We start from the raw sequence: 16358 nt of genomic DNA, 5'->3' as shown, positions 1-16358 counted from the left end.
TTTCACTTTTTGCACATAGGTGGATTAATTACGCTTAACACCAATTTTTATTTTCTTTGTCCTAATGTAGATAGTGTACACTATTATATCTTCATTTCATGAAAACCAACTAACCACAAATTATTAAAAAATACATTTCAAAAAGGTTAACAATAAAATAAAGACTGACAACCCTAGACTGCTGAGCAGATAGATTCTTAAAGACCAGACAGCCAATCAGTGCCAAGAATAGTTGGACAGCAGAAGAGGACAACTGCTTCTAGCTGGGCTAAGTGTGTATTAGGCTAGGTTTCCACTGGGTTTTTTTTAGCTAAAAACGCCCATAAAAACGCCAATAGCGCCACCTGGCGTTTTTATAGTGAAAAAACGCAGCAGCCAGATGTTAGCTGTTCTTCAATAGAAAATCGCAGAATGCCATATCCACTTGGCGTTTTTTTGTTTGGCGTTTTTTCAGTCCTCTTTGGCGTTTTTCTGTTTTTTTGGGCTCTGTGGCAGTTTTTCAAAATCGCAGCATGTTGACACTCTGGCGTTTTTTGCAAGGAAATCTTGGCGTTTTTCTCCAATAGAAGTCTATGGGAGAGAAAAAACGCCATGAAAAAGCCATGTGGGTTTATTGCCTTGGCGTTTTTTATGGCGTTTTTTCCACAGTTACAATGCAGAGGATGGACCCAGTATCTGTGTGTCCTACGAGAAATAGGCTGGAAACAAACAGTTTCACACAAAACAAAGTTCATATTGAATTCTACACCATTTGGAACAAACATGCCATTACAAACAAACATACGCGACGCATCAACTGGATCCTGTGTGCCAAAAGCAACAGCAAACAATTTGCACCATCATTTGGGGCCAATCTTCCTAGAGGAGCAGACATTCGGAATAAAGCAGGCCTTACAAACCACAGAAAAGTGACAAAAGGATCTGCCGGGGCGTTTAAGTAGAACTCTACCAAGTAAATGACATCAGGGGCAGATACTTGCCATTTATCCTAATCCCTTTTAGCTGGGTGAAACTTCTAACTTGTAAAGGCTGGAAAAACTGCCTAAGGTCAAAAAAAGCAATTTCCACAGAAAGGCTAAAACGCCAGAAAAAAACTCCAGAAAAAAACGCCAAAACGCAGGAAAATGCAGTGGCAGTTTTCTTGGCGTTTTTCATCAAGAAAAAAAACGCAGGACAAAAACCCAAGTGGAAACCTAGCCTTAAGGTACTCACCTTGCATATTAATGCATATTAAGACAAGTTGTCTTTAAACCCATAAAGGACAATACATTGTGAGCCCGTACATGTACAAGGTTTGTTGTAAATATGCAGTCTCTTTTGGTGGGGTGTCAGGGACATCAAACTGTCTATTAAAAGCATTAAAAACTAGCACCATCAGAAAATTTCCACACAGAGTTAGAGTGGATCATTTACTACTACAGCCATTTGTGTATGAATGAGGAACTTTAAGGAATTCTGCATGCTGTGCAATGAACCTGGGTATACAATAGAGCATGGCTGGCACACTCAGCTGTATATCTAAAATGAGACTCAGTTGCAGCCCTAGTCAAAATGTACCGCAGGTACAGAAAATGAAGCTAACGATTATTTTCATAATCGATTAGTTGGCCGATTATTTTTTCCATTAATCGGATAAAAAAAAAAAAATTAATGTGCATTTTTCATTTATTTAAAATAATTTAACAAATGATGTTAAATACAAACAGCAGAATAAAAAAAAACTTTGATGCATTTCTTGTCTTTATTTCCCAACCAACCCCCCAATTTATGCACATTTGAGCCCAGGCTTGCCACGCTGCCTCCCACATATGCCACTCCACGCTGCCTCCCACATATGCCACTCCACTCTACCCCCACATATGCTGATACGCCTTATACACCACTCCATCCTCCCCAGACATGCCACGCTGCCCTCCCCAGATATGCCACTCCACTCTACCCCCAGATATGCCTTATACACCCTGATACACCACTCCGTCCTCCCCAGACATGCCACACTGCCCTCCCCACATATGCCTTATATACTGTATATGCCTTATCCCCAGATATGTCTCTCCGTCCTCCCCAGATATGCCTTATACCCCCCAGATATCTCATAGTGCCCTCAGAGTCACAGACCTGTTCGCATCACACTGACACCATACTTTTATAAATAATACCCTTAGTTTGCCCCCCTTTATCTCTAACTGCACCTTAAGTTAACTTTATTAAATTAATTAAATTAACCCTCAGTCCTCATTAAATTAACCCTAAACACCCCATTAACCATAACTACCCCTACATTAACTCTAAATACCCCATCAAAACAACTATTATAAATTAACTCTAAACACCCCATTAACCATAACTGCCCCTAAATTAACCCTAAGCACCCCATCAACCACAGCATCCCCTAAATTAACCCTAAAGACCCCATCAACCACAGCATCCCCTAAATTAACCCTAAAGACCCCATCAACCACAGCTGCCCCTAAATTATCCCTAAACACACCATTAACCACAACTGCCTCAAATGAACCCCAAACACCCCATTAACCACAGCTGCCCCTAAATTAACCCTAAACACCCCATTAACCATAGCTGCCCCTAAATCAACCCAAAACACCCCATTAACCATAGCTGCCCCTAAATTAACCCTAAACACCCCATTAACCATAGCTGCCCCTAAATAACCCCCACCTCCCAAATATTAATTTTATACTTACAGTTAGATGAGTGTCACAGCCATGTGGTTCTGGGGGAGGAAGGGGCGGGGCCAGTTGCCACTGTGATTACAGTAGTGATGGGAAGTTCGGATCATTAAAGTGAATCGGATCATTTTGACTCATTCACTGAAATGATCTGATTCATGATCCGAATCTTCGGATCACTCAGTGTGACTCACAGAAGTTACTGTTTCCCAGCCCCTTTTTTAGTCAATGAACCCTCCTGCCTGCCTACTCGAGTGATGTCAATGAAGGCAGAGTCTCGTTCAAAGATTCGGATCTTACAGGGATCCGGATCTGACAGTGATCCGGATCACTGTAAGATCCGAATCTTTGAACGACTCTCTGCCTTCATTGGGATTCGAAACATCAGAGAATATCACCATACTTTTATAAATACATTAATAATCACTGCCCCCAGGATTTACATTCCCCTTTACCCCCAACTGCACCTTAAGTTAACTTTATTAAATTAATTAAATTAACCCTTAGCATTAAATTAACCCTTAACACCCCATCAACCATGACTGCCCCTAAAATTAACCCTAAACACCCCATTAAGCATAACTGCCCCTAAATTAACCCTAAACACCCCATCAACCATAACTGGCCCTAAATTAACACTAAACACCCCATCAACCATAACTGGCCCTAAATTAATTGCATGTACTCCAGATACATTACCTAATAAATTGGTATGGTTGATGGGGTCTTTAGTGTTAATTTGGGGGCAGTTATGGTTAATGGGGTGTTTAGGGTTAATTTAGGGGCAGTTATGCTTAATGGGGTGTCTAGGGTTAATTTAGGGGCAGTTATGGTTGATGGGGTGTCTAGGGTTAATTTAGGGGCAGTTATGCTTAATGGGGTGTTATGGGTTAATTTTAGCGGCAGTCATGATTGATGGGGTGTTATGGGTTAATTTAATAAAGTTAACTTAAGGTGCAGTTAGAGGTAAAGGGGAATGTAAATCCTGGGGGCAGTGATTATTAATGTATTTATTTATAAAGGTATGGTGATATTCTCTGAATGATTCAAATCTCTGTAAGATCCGGATCCTTGTAAAATTCGAATCCTTTGAATCATTGAACGACTCTCTGACTATGAGTCATCGTTCCTATGTGAATTAATGAGCTGTAACCTGATCCCAGAGTCTGTGTCTGAGTGCTCTGCAGATGACTCGCTCTAGGATCGGGTTACAACTGCATGATTCAGAGACTTAACTGCTACAAATGAATCGTTCAGTCTACTGAACCGATTCATCCGGATCACTAAAAAGATTCGGATCAATGATCCGGACATCACTAGATTACAGGGAGGGACTGGTAAGTAGGAGCTGCTGCTGTGAGTCACTGAAACGGATTATATAATGAGGGGTATTTTTCAGAGCGTTTGCTCAGAAAAAACCCTCATTTTATAATCGATAAAAATTGATTCAACTAATCGATTTTATCGATTAGTTGTTGCAGCCCTAATTTTGACCCACAATCCTATGCAAAGTAAATGAAAACGAAACCCTAACTGCAAATTAACCACACATCTTCAGATAGAACAATGAAAGCAGTATTCCTAATAATTATAGATAATGAATATTTATATATTCAAACTCTGCTTCACAGGAAACCTTGAAATAATCAAAAAAGCCTTATCAAACTTTCCGTATTCAAATGCATCGCTATGTGAAATCTGATCTGGATCAGTAGTCTGATCATACATGGCATACAATACATTATACATAAAATGTACTAAGTAGGATGCAATGATATACACTTCTGCCAGTATACTGTGGGCATTAGATTTCCAAGAGTTATATTCTCTTTGGGAATGTGATATACCATACAAGTTTACCCTTATAGAGTTAGTAAACTTAAAAGTACCTGGCTTCTCTGGAAATAAAATTCTAAACGTGTGGTGCATCTACTTGGAAAGTTTCTCCACCAAGAAGGTCTGAGTTGGTCCAGTATAACCCATAGTTCAAAGCGTGAGGAGACTATGGAGAAGTGAAAAACAATGTTTCCTGTGCAATATGGTAACAACGGATCTTGTTAATCACCGGACCACCCAGGTCAGTGCAAGGGATCTTATTTCTTGCTGTTAAAGTTTAGTTGCAATTTCAAAATGTAGCCTAATCTAATAAAATAACTTTATAAGTACGTTATATGAATATAACGTGGAAAGAAAACAAACAAACAGGTACAACAGGTTGTACAACTTCCTTCGCTTGTCTTTACGTCTATATACATGACATGGTTTTAAACTATATTGAGTAGATCCCAAAAGACTAACCATTAGGGGGGTTATATAGAGGTGAATTGTTCAACTGGGGTTTCAACCAAGTGGATCTCAAAAGCAGACCTTAAGTGAACATATAGAACAGGGATGGACAAGTCCAGTTCAAGGGTTGCAAACAGGGCAGGAATTCTGTGTATGCTTGCCAAAGAAAACATGTTTGCAATGACGTTTTAAAGGAGTTGATTGTACCGAAGATGGGACACCAAAAGAATGTGGCCTGGTTGTTAATCAACCAGAGGTTTCCTACTTAGCATTAAAATGCTAGAGTGCGAGAATATTCTTTGTCATTGTATGTGTGCTAAATCTTCGATATGGGCGGGTCATTGAACAATATATATATTTTTTTATTTAAAAAATGTAACGTGTACACTGTACTTTTTGGGTGAACAGGTTTCCTGCAGACATCTAGTATTACAGTGCTGTGAAAAAGTATTTGCCCCTTTCTGATTTCTTCTATGTTTGCTTATCTTGTCACATTTAAAAGTAATTGTAATATAAGAAAAAGATGCCACTAACTAAGATAAAGTGTTAATCAAAACCTGTATTACCCATGTGAAAAAGTAATTGCCTGTTAAACTTAATAACTGGTTGTGCCACCCTTGGTGGCAACAACTGAAATCAAACATTTGCAATAACTGGCAATGAGTCTTTTACAGTATCTCACAAAAGTGATTACACCCCTCACATTTTTATAAATATTTTATTGTATCTTTTCATGTGACAACACTGAAGAAATGACTCTCTGCTACAATGTAAAGTAGTGAGTGTACAGCCTGTATAACAGTGTAAATTTGCTGTCCCCTCAAAATAACTCAACACACAGCCATTAATGTCTAAACCTTGGCAACAAAAGGGAGTACACCCCTATGTGGAAATGTCCAAATTGGGCTCAAAGTGTCAATATTTTGTGTGATCACCAATATTTCCCAGCACTGCCTTAACCCTCTTGGGCATGGAGTTCACCAGAGCTTCACAGGTTGCCACTGGAGTCCTCTTTCACCCCTCCGACATCACAGAGCTTGCGCTATCATTTGTGAGGTACTATACATCACTGTGGAGGAACTCTGGCTCGCTCTTCTTGGCAGAATTGTTTCAATTCAGCCACATTGACAGTGCCACAGCATCTCAATCAGATCCAAATCGGGATTTTATTAGGCCACTCCAAAACTCATAAATGTTTCTTTTGAGCAATTCAAAAGTGTGCTTCGAATCATTGCTCTGCTGCATAACCCAAGTGCGCTTGTGCTTGAGGTCAAAAACTGATGGCCAATCATTAGGATTTTCTGGTAAAGAGCAGAATTCCCTCAATCAAGGCAGGTCACCCAGGCAATGAAGCAGCAAAGCAGCCCCAGAACATCATACTACCACCATCCTGCTTAAATGTTAGCTTCACAAAAGATGTAATGGGACTCATGTCTTCAAAAAAGTTCCACTTTTGACTCCTCAGTCTACAAAATATTATCCCAAAAATTTGGGGGGTCATCAAGATGTTTTATTTTTTTGGCAAATGCGAAAGTCTTTGTGTTCTTTAGTCACCAGTGCCTTTCACCTTGCAACTCTCCCATGGATGCCATTCTTGCCATTCTTAGTAACAAAGGGTGCAATTACTTTTCATACATGGCCAGGTTGGGTTGGATACCTTTTATTCCTTCTATATACTGTATTTTGTGTTTACTTGAGCTATCTTGCTCAAAGATTAAAATTAGTTTTATGATCTGAAATATATGTGTGACAAATATGCAAAAATACATATGCAAAAAATCCCCCCCTGAGAAGGGGGAAATACTCTTTCACAGCACTGTATGTCTGTGATATATTAGTAAAATGTATAAATTCCCCTGGAAATGAAAGCCTGACTTTAAGTGAACACAAACACAATGCTAATATTCGGTTGGCCTATTACTCAAGGATTCCACATCATTCAACTGTCAAGGTATTCTAGCCTGCTGTTAGTAAATTACTAAACTCAGTAGGCACAAGGTTTTCCAATTGTCAACACACTGTTTCTTTGCATTAATGTACTTCGCTAGTGGTGGCATTATTCAGGTGCAGCACTAAAATTTCCTCTCTGCTTTAGGCTAAGCTGTAACATAGAAAGGTAACACTGTTGCTATTTAAATCTCTAATAGAAAGTGGAGGACAATTACAACCTTTTGTGAAAAGAACTTTCCAATGCAGGTCACATCTTATTTCCTGCAAAGTGCTATACTATTGTAGAGCTTTGACCTGCTATACAAAGTACAATTACTTTCCCTAAGGTTACATGACCAGTTAACAGCTTTCCTTTGGAATTCAGCTGGTGTCATTTCCATATGTTCTTACAGAACAATTTAACATATCTCAGTGGTCCTTAAATCAGGTGCCCCCACTGGCATTGATGGTTCAATGTAGAGACCAACATAAAAGTCCAAGAGTTTATACCTGCAGTCAACAGAACACCTGATTTTGTACTACAACACATAATCCGAAGACAGTATTAGAGGAAGCATACCTTTTCAGCAAAAATTGGGTTTCCAGATACTTGACTCAAATGGACAAACTCCAGGTGCAGTGTTCCAAATTCTGCCAAAATGCTACTTCCTCCAGAAGCCCAGGGCCAATTTCGACCTATGCCACTGAAATAAAAAAATGGATGCATGGATTTAGAAAAAACATAAAACGCATTTAACAATGATGGACATAGGTTTTCTGAAAAAGAAGGTATAATCCCACTACTGTGGTGATACTCTATGACCTAAACTACCGTATTTGCTCGATTATAAGACGAGGTTTTTTCCAGAGCAAATGCTCTGAAAAATACCCCTCGTCTTATAATCGAGGTCGTCTTCTAATCAGATCTCAAAAAAAATTCCTCACATAACTCTAACTCCCCCCTCCTTCCTCTGGGGGCGGGGCCAGAGAAGTTGCTCGCACAGCCGGGCCCCTGCAGAAGTCTGCGAGTGGGAGATCTGCAGTTCAGGTAAGGGGGTGGGGGAGGGTTTTTGAGCAAGTATGTGTGATTAATGGAATGAATGAGTATTTAAATGTTTGTGAATGAGTGTGTGTGTGTGATAGCATGGATGTGTAAGGGGGGGTGGTAGCATGGCATAGGGAGGCTGTAATCACACTACTATCATCCCCAGGTTCCAGGCATATCATGGGGCACAGTGGCATATAGGCGGGTATAAGACATGTCTGGAGGCAGAGTGGCATATAGAGGGTTAAAAGGCACATCATGGGGCAGAGTGGCAAATAGGGGGGTATAAGGCATTTCTGGGGGCAGATTGGCAAGCCGGGGGCAGATGTGCACAACTGGGGGGGGCAGGTTGGCAAGTAAAAGGAAATAAAAAATATTTTTCTCAATCATAGCTTAATTATTAAATATGAAAAAATAGTTTACATGAATTAATATTTACTAGTAAAACTTTTTCCCTATAGTTGTAGTCTTATATTCAGGCTTTGTTTTTTTCCTAAATTAATATTTTGATTTTGGGGGGTCGTCTTATAATTGAACAAATACGGTACATAGATGCCTCTCCTAATTATCGAGTTTAGGTATTTCATCCACACCCATTACTAACAGGTGTCTAAAGTGAAGCACATAGGCAGCCATCTCTATAGACAAACATTAGCAGCAGAGTTGGTAGTACTAAACAGTTTGGTGACTTTAAATTTGGCAGTGTCATAAGATGCCACCTTTTCCACAATTCAGTTTTTTTAATTACTGCCCTGCTTGATCTGCACCAGTCCACTACTGGAGTGTCCAGGAGTAACAACAGCCCTACCACAAAGTTGTAGATCATGCACCAAACCTACTCTGGAAGCAACATCAGCCCAGGCAATGGGTGTCAAGAGCTACATGAAATGGGTTGCCACAGCCAATCACCTACACACAAGCCAAAGATCATTATGTGCAATGCCAAGCGGTGTGGGGTAAAGCACACTGCCACTAGATGTTAGAGCAATGGAAATGTGCGCTATGGATAATGGAAGGGTAATGTTAATGCTATAGCATAGAAATACATTTTAGACAATTGTTTGCTTCAGACTTTGTGGCATCAGTTTAGGGAAGGTCCTTTCTTGTTCCAGCCCGAATGTGTTTGGTGTGGAAGAACTCTAATAGCCTGCACAGAGCTAGGGCTGCAACAACTAATTGATAAAATCGATAATGAAAATCGTTGCCAACGAATTTCATTATCGATTAGTTGAATCGATTTTTATCGATTATAAAATGAGGGTTTTTTCAGAGCAAATGCTCTGAAAAATACCCCTCATTATATAATCCGTTTAGTCTGACTCACAGCAGCAGCTCCTACTTACCAGTCCCTCCCTGTAATCACTGTGACAACTGGCCCCGCCCCTTCCTTCTGCCAGAAACACATGGCTGTGACACTCATCTAACCAAGTATAAAATTAATATTTGGGCTATTGAAAGTTAGGGGAGGTGGGGGTTAATTTAGGGGCAGCTGTGGTTAATGGGGTATTTAGGATTGATTTAGGGGCAGTTATGGTTAATGGGGTATTTAGGGTTAATGTAGGGGCAGCTATGGTTAATGGGGTATTTAGGATTGATTTAGGGGCAGTTATGGTTAATGGGGTATTTAGGGTTAATTTCGGGGCAGTTATGGTTAATGGGGTGTTTAAGGTTAATTTAGGGTAGTTGTGGTTGCTGGGGTATTTAGGGTTAATTTAATGATGAGGACTGAGGGTTCATTTAATTTAATAAAACTTAAGGTGCAGTTAGAGGTAAAGGGGGGGCAAACTAAAGGGAATCTAAATCCTGGGGGCAGTGAAGATTAACCCAGTACTTATTTATAAAAGTATGGTGTCAGTGTGCTGTGAACGGGTCTGTGTCTCTATGAGGGGACTATGAGATATCAGGGGGGGGTATAAGGCATATCTGGGGAGGACTGAGTGACATATCTGGAGGTATAAGGCATATAGGGTATATAAGGCATATGTAGTGAGGGCAGTGTGGCATGTCTGGGGAGGACAGTGGTGTATCCGGGTGTATTAGGCATATCTGGGGGTAGAGTAGAGTGACATATCTGGGGGTAGAGTAGAGTGACATATCTGGGGGTAGAGTAGAGTGACATATCTGGGGGTAGGGCAGCGTGGCATGTCTGGGGGTAGGGCAGCGTGGCATGTCTGGGAGGCAGCGTGGCAAGCCTGGGAGGCAGCGTGGCAAGCCTGGGCTCAAATGTGCATAAATTGGGGGGGGCTGGTTGGGAAATAAAGACAAGAAATGCATTTTATCAAAGTTTTTTTTATTCTGCTGTTTGTATTTAACATAATTTGTTTATTACATTATTTTAAATAAATGAAAAATGTACATTCATTTTTTTTATCTGATTAATCGAAAAAATAATCGGCCAACTAATCGATTATGAAAATAATCATTAGTTGCAGCCCTACACAGTGCCCTGAACTTAACCCCATTGAACACTTTTTGAATGCACTGGAACGCAGATCGTAAGTCAGGTCTTCTTGTGCCTGACCTTACAAATGCTCTTTTGACTGAATTTGCACAAATTCCCACAAACACACCCCAAAACCTTCTAGAAAGCCTTCCTAGAAGAGCGGAGGCTGTTACAACGGCAAAGGGGGTTTTGGATTGGGATGTCCAACAAGCTTATATAGGAGTCCACGTACTTTTGGGCATATAATATAAGTGAAAAATTGGGAAGTGACATTTTATTCTATTCAAGGGTTTCAAGCTGATCAGCATAAGCCACAGACTTTGTTAGTTTCAATACTTCGAAAAATACAATCAAGTTTATTACAAATAATTGAAACTTTAATGCATAACTATGAATTGTTTCAAACCATCCCTTCTAGTTGTTTTTATGTCTATTTCACTTGAGTGATCCAATTATATACTGCTACAGATGAGGCTGGGAACCAGAGGGAGAATGAAGACCACAATAGCAATTATACAAGGTCCCTGGCTTCCACCGCTGAAATCTGCCATTTGCAATTAATTTAGTGTGTGTTCAAGTAGTTTGTATGCATACAGAACAGAGACCCAATCTCGGTTTTGTATGTCTTCCACGCATTTACTGTTGCAGCCCTTAAACGAGATCTGGAACAATGTCATTGTTTGAAAGATTAGAAAATGAATAAGTGAGTTTTAGCTTGTGTGTAATTAAACTGGTTGAATTTGAAAATGTCACAAGGTTTTAAAGCTCCACAATTCCTAAAAAATGATGAAAAAATATTTACAGTAATTGTTGCTATAGCAATCATAAGCATAACTGTAATCCAAGAATCAAATTATATTTGTTAAAATAGTATTCTTTCCTGAAATAAGAAATAGTCCTCTAACTTAGTGCTGTCTACACCCCATTAAAATGAAATGGCACTATTAGTTATGTACTTTCCTATTACCATATAAGAAATGGCAGAAAGGGCACTTTATTTCTATGTGGGTTCCATCCCTGCAAAGATGAAATTCTAAATAAATATGCAGAATTTTACAACTCGCCTTCCCCAATCAGAGTGCTTGTCACCCAAGTGCCCCAAACACGTATTTAGGAGCAGTAAAGAAAAAGTTCCAAAAAGACAATTAAACTGAAAATTGCATTTTGCAAGGATAAAAATTTATAGTAATGGTAGAGTGCTTCTGACATTTTGTTTGGTCTAATTTCATTACCCTGTCTTTAGCTACATGTACAATAACTTGGCATGCATGCATTAAAATTGCAAATAGATTTCTAACTCAACATTCTTCATTGCTGCTCACATCCGGTAAAACATTAACATTTTCCATTGACAAGACTTTAGCCGACAGACTGTACGGCACCTCCGATGAATCATTACTCCACACTGTTTGCTGTAGCGAAGACTATATTAAACAAATCAATGTATTTTGGAAATTACAGCGAACTCCTAATGTAAAAATAAAACTGTAATGCTACAGAGTTTGGTTTAAATTATAGATAATTACTGGGATCCAGAAAAACAAGCCATTTGGCAGAGCATATCATACCGGTTGAAATTTCATCAGTAAGATTAGCAGTTTATCTGGCTGGGAGGCTCTAGAGCCAACATATAATTATATAATCACAATACAATACAGTAGCCGGTCACTGTTTGATACCGTGTCAAACTATGGGTGTCAGATGGATGATTTTAAAATTGGACATTCAAATTAGAGAAATTCAAAGCATGTTCTGTATGGCGTGTTTTAATGTTTATTGCCAGCCAAACCATAAGATTGTATGTGTTTAGAAATCGCTCTAAAGAATGTAACAGCGCTGCGGAATTGGCCGACGCTTTATAAATAAATTAAATATAATGTAATGTAATGATGGCTGCCAACAGAAAGGACACAAACGGTACCGTAACTTCTCCTTTGTGTTACACAATTTCAAGCCATATTTACACTTGTGTCAGGTGGGTTATTTAAAAAAGCCTGAATTTCTTGTAAGCGTGGTTGCGTTCTTGGATTGAACTGGGGGTTTACGGAGCACATTTTTATCCAGATTGTCATGTATATGTGAACAACTAATTTTTACAGCTAGTTCTTTAACTAGCCTGGCCAATTTACTATAGCAAGAACCAAGCAGGTGGCGAGTTACAAATGTGACAAACTATGTGCAAGTTTAGCTTAAAATAATCTGAGCCGGTGTAACAATGCTGTCACTCGGCTCACGTCAACCCGGGTCAATAAATGTAAAATCGGATTCTAAAATATATATTTCTTTATCATACCATTTTTATACAGGTATTAAGCATCACATCTTCTTAGCGCTTTATTATCTAACATTTTACATCTTTTTCTGCATTCACGTAGACAATACTAAGTACTGCTACCTGAATAGTAGCAGTTCAACTTGTATTGTTCTTCCCAAAACACATTCCTTTTTCTTTTAGTGATACTTATTTACTACAATGTATCTTTGCACAGGTATAGTTTCTATTGTTTACAGCAACGTAGTCTGATAATTAAATATCTTTTTCTTGACAGAATTAAAGAGGTTATATAGCAGCTGTTTATGAAATATGATACTTAAAAATGAATTGTCTTTCCACTTTATGAACTCAATATTATACACAGTGAGTTCTGTATAACTATATATACACACAGTAGTGTGAAATGTGCATTGTTATAGTAACCTTTACAACGCATGTGTAATCATGATCTGTATAATGTACATACTAAGGTATTCTACTGCTTTGGATGAAAACCACCATATACGTATATTACACAAATTATATGTACAGTACTACACGTCATCAGTCTCTCAAACGATGAAAAAGTATATAGATACTGAAACCAAAATACAACTGGATCTGTAACATGAAAGCCTTTTTACTAAATACCCCAAAAGACACATTGTTTCAAAGTACTACTTTGCTAAGTAGATACTGAAGGAGTTACAGGCTTTCATAGATCCATGAAATGGTAATGCTTCTGTGGTATCACTTGTTACAATGCCGCAAAATACCAAACTTTCACACAGGAACTTTTTACATTCTTCTGAGATATATTTTTGAACTACAATATGCAAAAAGAAGGCACTTTGGACCATACAATTTTTAGTACATGCGTAACGTATGTATGTATGTATGTATGTATGTATGTATCTATTGATATTATACCCCACACATCGTCCACAATTCTTAAACATTAATATTTTAGTAATTTGTGATATGGTCTCTGCAAACCACTCTTTCCAGGTAGATATCTGTCTACTCCTTTGCCATCATGAATGGTTAAGGTGTGGTTTTCATAGATACCACTAGACTTTTACTCTCCATAATGCCACTGTTATTCTCCCATCTGTCGACATCAAATACATTTTTTGTCAAATTACAATACATCACACCATAGAGCTGTGCAGGATATAGAAAATGTATTGTGCCGGGGAGTGGTTTAAAATGAGTGACGTTTACGTTTAATAATGTGTAGCAATATGAAACCTCTATACACTAACCTTGGTGGCTTAATTAGAAGAGATTAAGATTTAAAAAAACAAAAACTCTGGAGCAGTGGTAAAAAAGTAGAAATTGACAGGATGATTTCATTGGTTGCTATGGCAGCCGCACTTTTACCAATTGGCACCTTAAATGTCCTTTATATTTAAACAGCACAGTTCTGTTTATGACAATAGTAACATTTTCAAGAATGATTATAATTTGAGGTACTAGATATCTATAATAGTACAATATGTTCAGCCAAACGCTTAATGTAGCAGTGTAATTGAGGGTGGGGGGGAGTCGGAAGCCACTTAAAATGTACAGGAAATCTTTTTATAAAGGTTAAAACTCTTTACACTTATATGAGATACAAAACTGAATATTATGCTATATGTCAAAATTGAACATAGTGATATTAATAATAAAGGTAGGGATTGGAGCCAAGAAACAATCTATATTCAGTTCAGGCCATTAGCATCTATACTCGGGCTATTACTTAAGTGCCGTCAGAGACTCTTGGGGGTGCTCACCAATTTACATTCTAGTTTGATTGCAAACTGTATCCAATTATCGCTTAATGCATTTTCCTTGGGTAATCCCTTCCTTCTCTTCAAAATGGCTGCCAACTTCCATTAAGAGGAAATGGTAACTTAATCAATGTAGAGGAATAACCTAACGGAATAAAAAAAAAAATGATTGGCACGACAATTAGATGGTCATTTCTACAGTATCCAGACAGGCAGGGTTTCCGATTTGTTTCTGGCAAATATTATGTATTTGACACTGTAAACACTAGACCACATGTTTATTTAGTTGTGCAGTAAGATTTGAGAAAGACTTTAAATCTGCAAGACTCAATTTACACATTAGGCAGGTCCAGCTCAACTGTGCAAGGAAGTTGTCTGGGCCAGCCTTTTATATTGCATAGTTAATATTCAGAGAGTTAAAATGTGTAACAAACCTGGTAACCCCAGATTACATACTAAATACCCCTATATGGAGTATACAATATTAAAGTATGTCATTTGCTGAAGAAAAAAGCCCATGCCTTTCTGCAATTCAAAGGATGTTGGGAGTTGTAGTTAATTATTGCAGGTGGATGATAACGGAATGTGCAGTATGCTAGCCAGAACAACTGATTGCACTGAAAAGCGTAAGTGACCTAAAGAAATTAGACTGAAAAATGCTCCTAGGTATGTCTGTTTTGCTCCTTGGCTATAAAGATTTGTGTTCTCCCTCCTCTATTTTTCAAACATATAATTAACCCTTTGATTGCATCATAACCTCCAAGACTGAAGTAATTTCTGTGGCTGTTCAAGCCTACAAGAGCTATAATTTTCTTGTACAAAAACTCAGACAAATTATATACTGTTGATTCAAGAAGGTTCTGTAGATTGTAATAGTTTATGGTTGTCTAGTCACATTTCAGACATCTTATTCTGAGTTCCGAAGATATGAAATTTCTTTAAATATTTAAAGGGAAATAACACAGGCTGACGAAAAAAAAGCATTTATCCTGTAATAAGCATATATATAAAAATGTGTTCTGGTTAGCAGCATGGATATTATAGCATTTTGTAATCTTAAAGAACAGTTTCAAGTATTAAGCCATTTTGTGGTAAATCTCAATGGAATATATAACTATACAAACAAAAATTCCTTTGGACCCAAGGATAATTTACAAAGCTGTTGCATCACCTGCATAAAAGATTTTCCCTAACAGAGGAATGTCACAAAGAACACTTGAAACCCACAAAGGACTTCTTACTAAGAAAATGAAAACCATTACGTGAACAATGACCCTACATGTATGCAACTCATACGTTAAAGCCCAAATTGCAGGTATGACAAACTACTAAAACATAGAGGCTTCCTCTGTTTCTAAACAAAGCTCTATTGACGTGCTCCTGAAATTCAAATAATTGGGTCACCATAATGACAAAAAGAAATTTACATTTTGCCATTTCATAAGATTAGCTTTCTTTTTTCACATCCAATACATTTTCGTAAACTAAAAGAATTATTCAGAACAAAATATATTATACTTACTTTACACAAAAAAACTCCACACAAGTTTAGGGCAAAAACAGTATTTTTTAGAATAGAAGTAGTGATATTTGATCATATTTTCCAATGAAAAAACATAGGAAAATAAATCATTTACTATATGTTTTGTTAGAATCCCCTGTCATACAGCAATTACATGGCCTATATATAAATATATATTGCAGACACATACATAGTGTACATACATACATACATACACTATACAGCACATATATAACCCCACCAAACTCATCCAACCATGTCTTTATGGACCTTGATTTGTGAACTGGGGCACAGTCATGCTGGAATAGAAAACTGTTCCCACAAAGTTGAAAGCATAGCATTGTCCGAAATGTCTTGGTATGCTGAAGCATTAATATTTCTCTTCAATGGAAGTAAGGGTGATATCTCAAACCC

The 16358-nt window shown here is 38.1% G+C and overlaps 1 protein-coding gene across 1 annotated transcript in view; it reads right to left on the bottom strand.

The window, feature by feature from the left end:
- LOC149288042 (mannosyl-oligosaccharide 1,2-alpha-mannosidase IA-like) overlaps positions 1-16358 on the bottom strand; it is a 128838-nt gene that overhangs the window by 19781 nt on the left and 92699 nt on the right. The window contains exon 6 of the mRNA XM_089492174.1: positions 7486-7609. Coding sequence (XP_089348300.1) covers positions 7486-7609 — 124 coding nt within the window. The remainder of the gene's footprint in view (positions 1-7485; positions 7610-16358) is intronic.

This window comes from Sceloporus occidentalis, unplaced genomic scaffold (assembly GCF_023333645.1).
Source record: "Sceloporus occidentalis isolate IW3139 unplaced genomic scaffold, rSceOcc1.0.p SCAF_54, whole genome shotgun sequence".
NCBI lineage: Eukaryota > Metazoa > Chordata > Lepidosauria > Squamata > Phrynosomatidae > Sceloporus > Sceloporus occidentalis.
The sequence above is the reverse complement of the archived record's forward strand: the minus strand, read 5'-3'. Positions and strand labels throughout refer to the sequence as shown.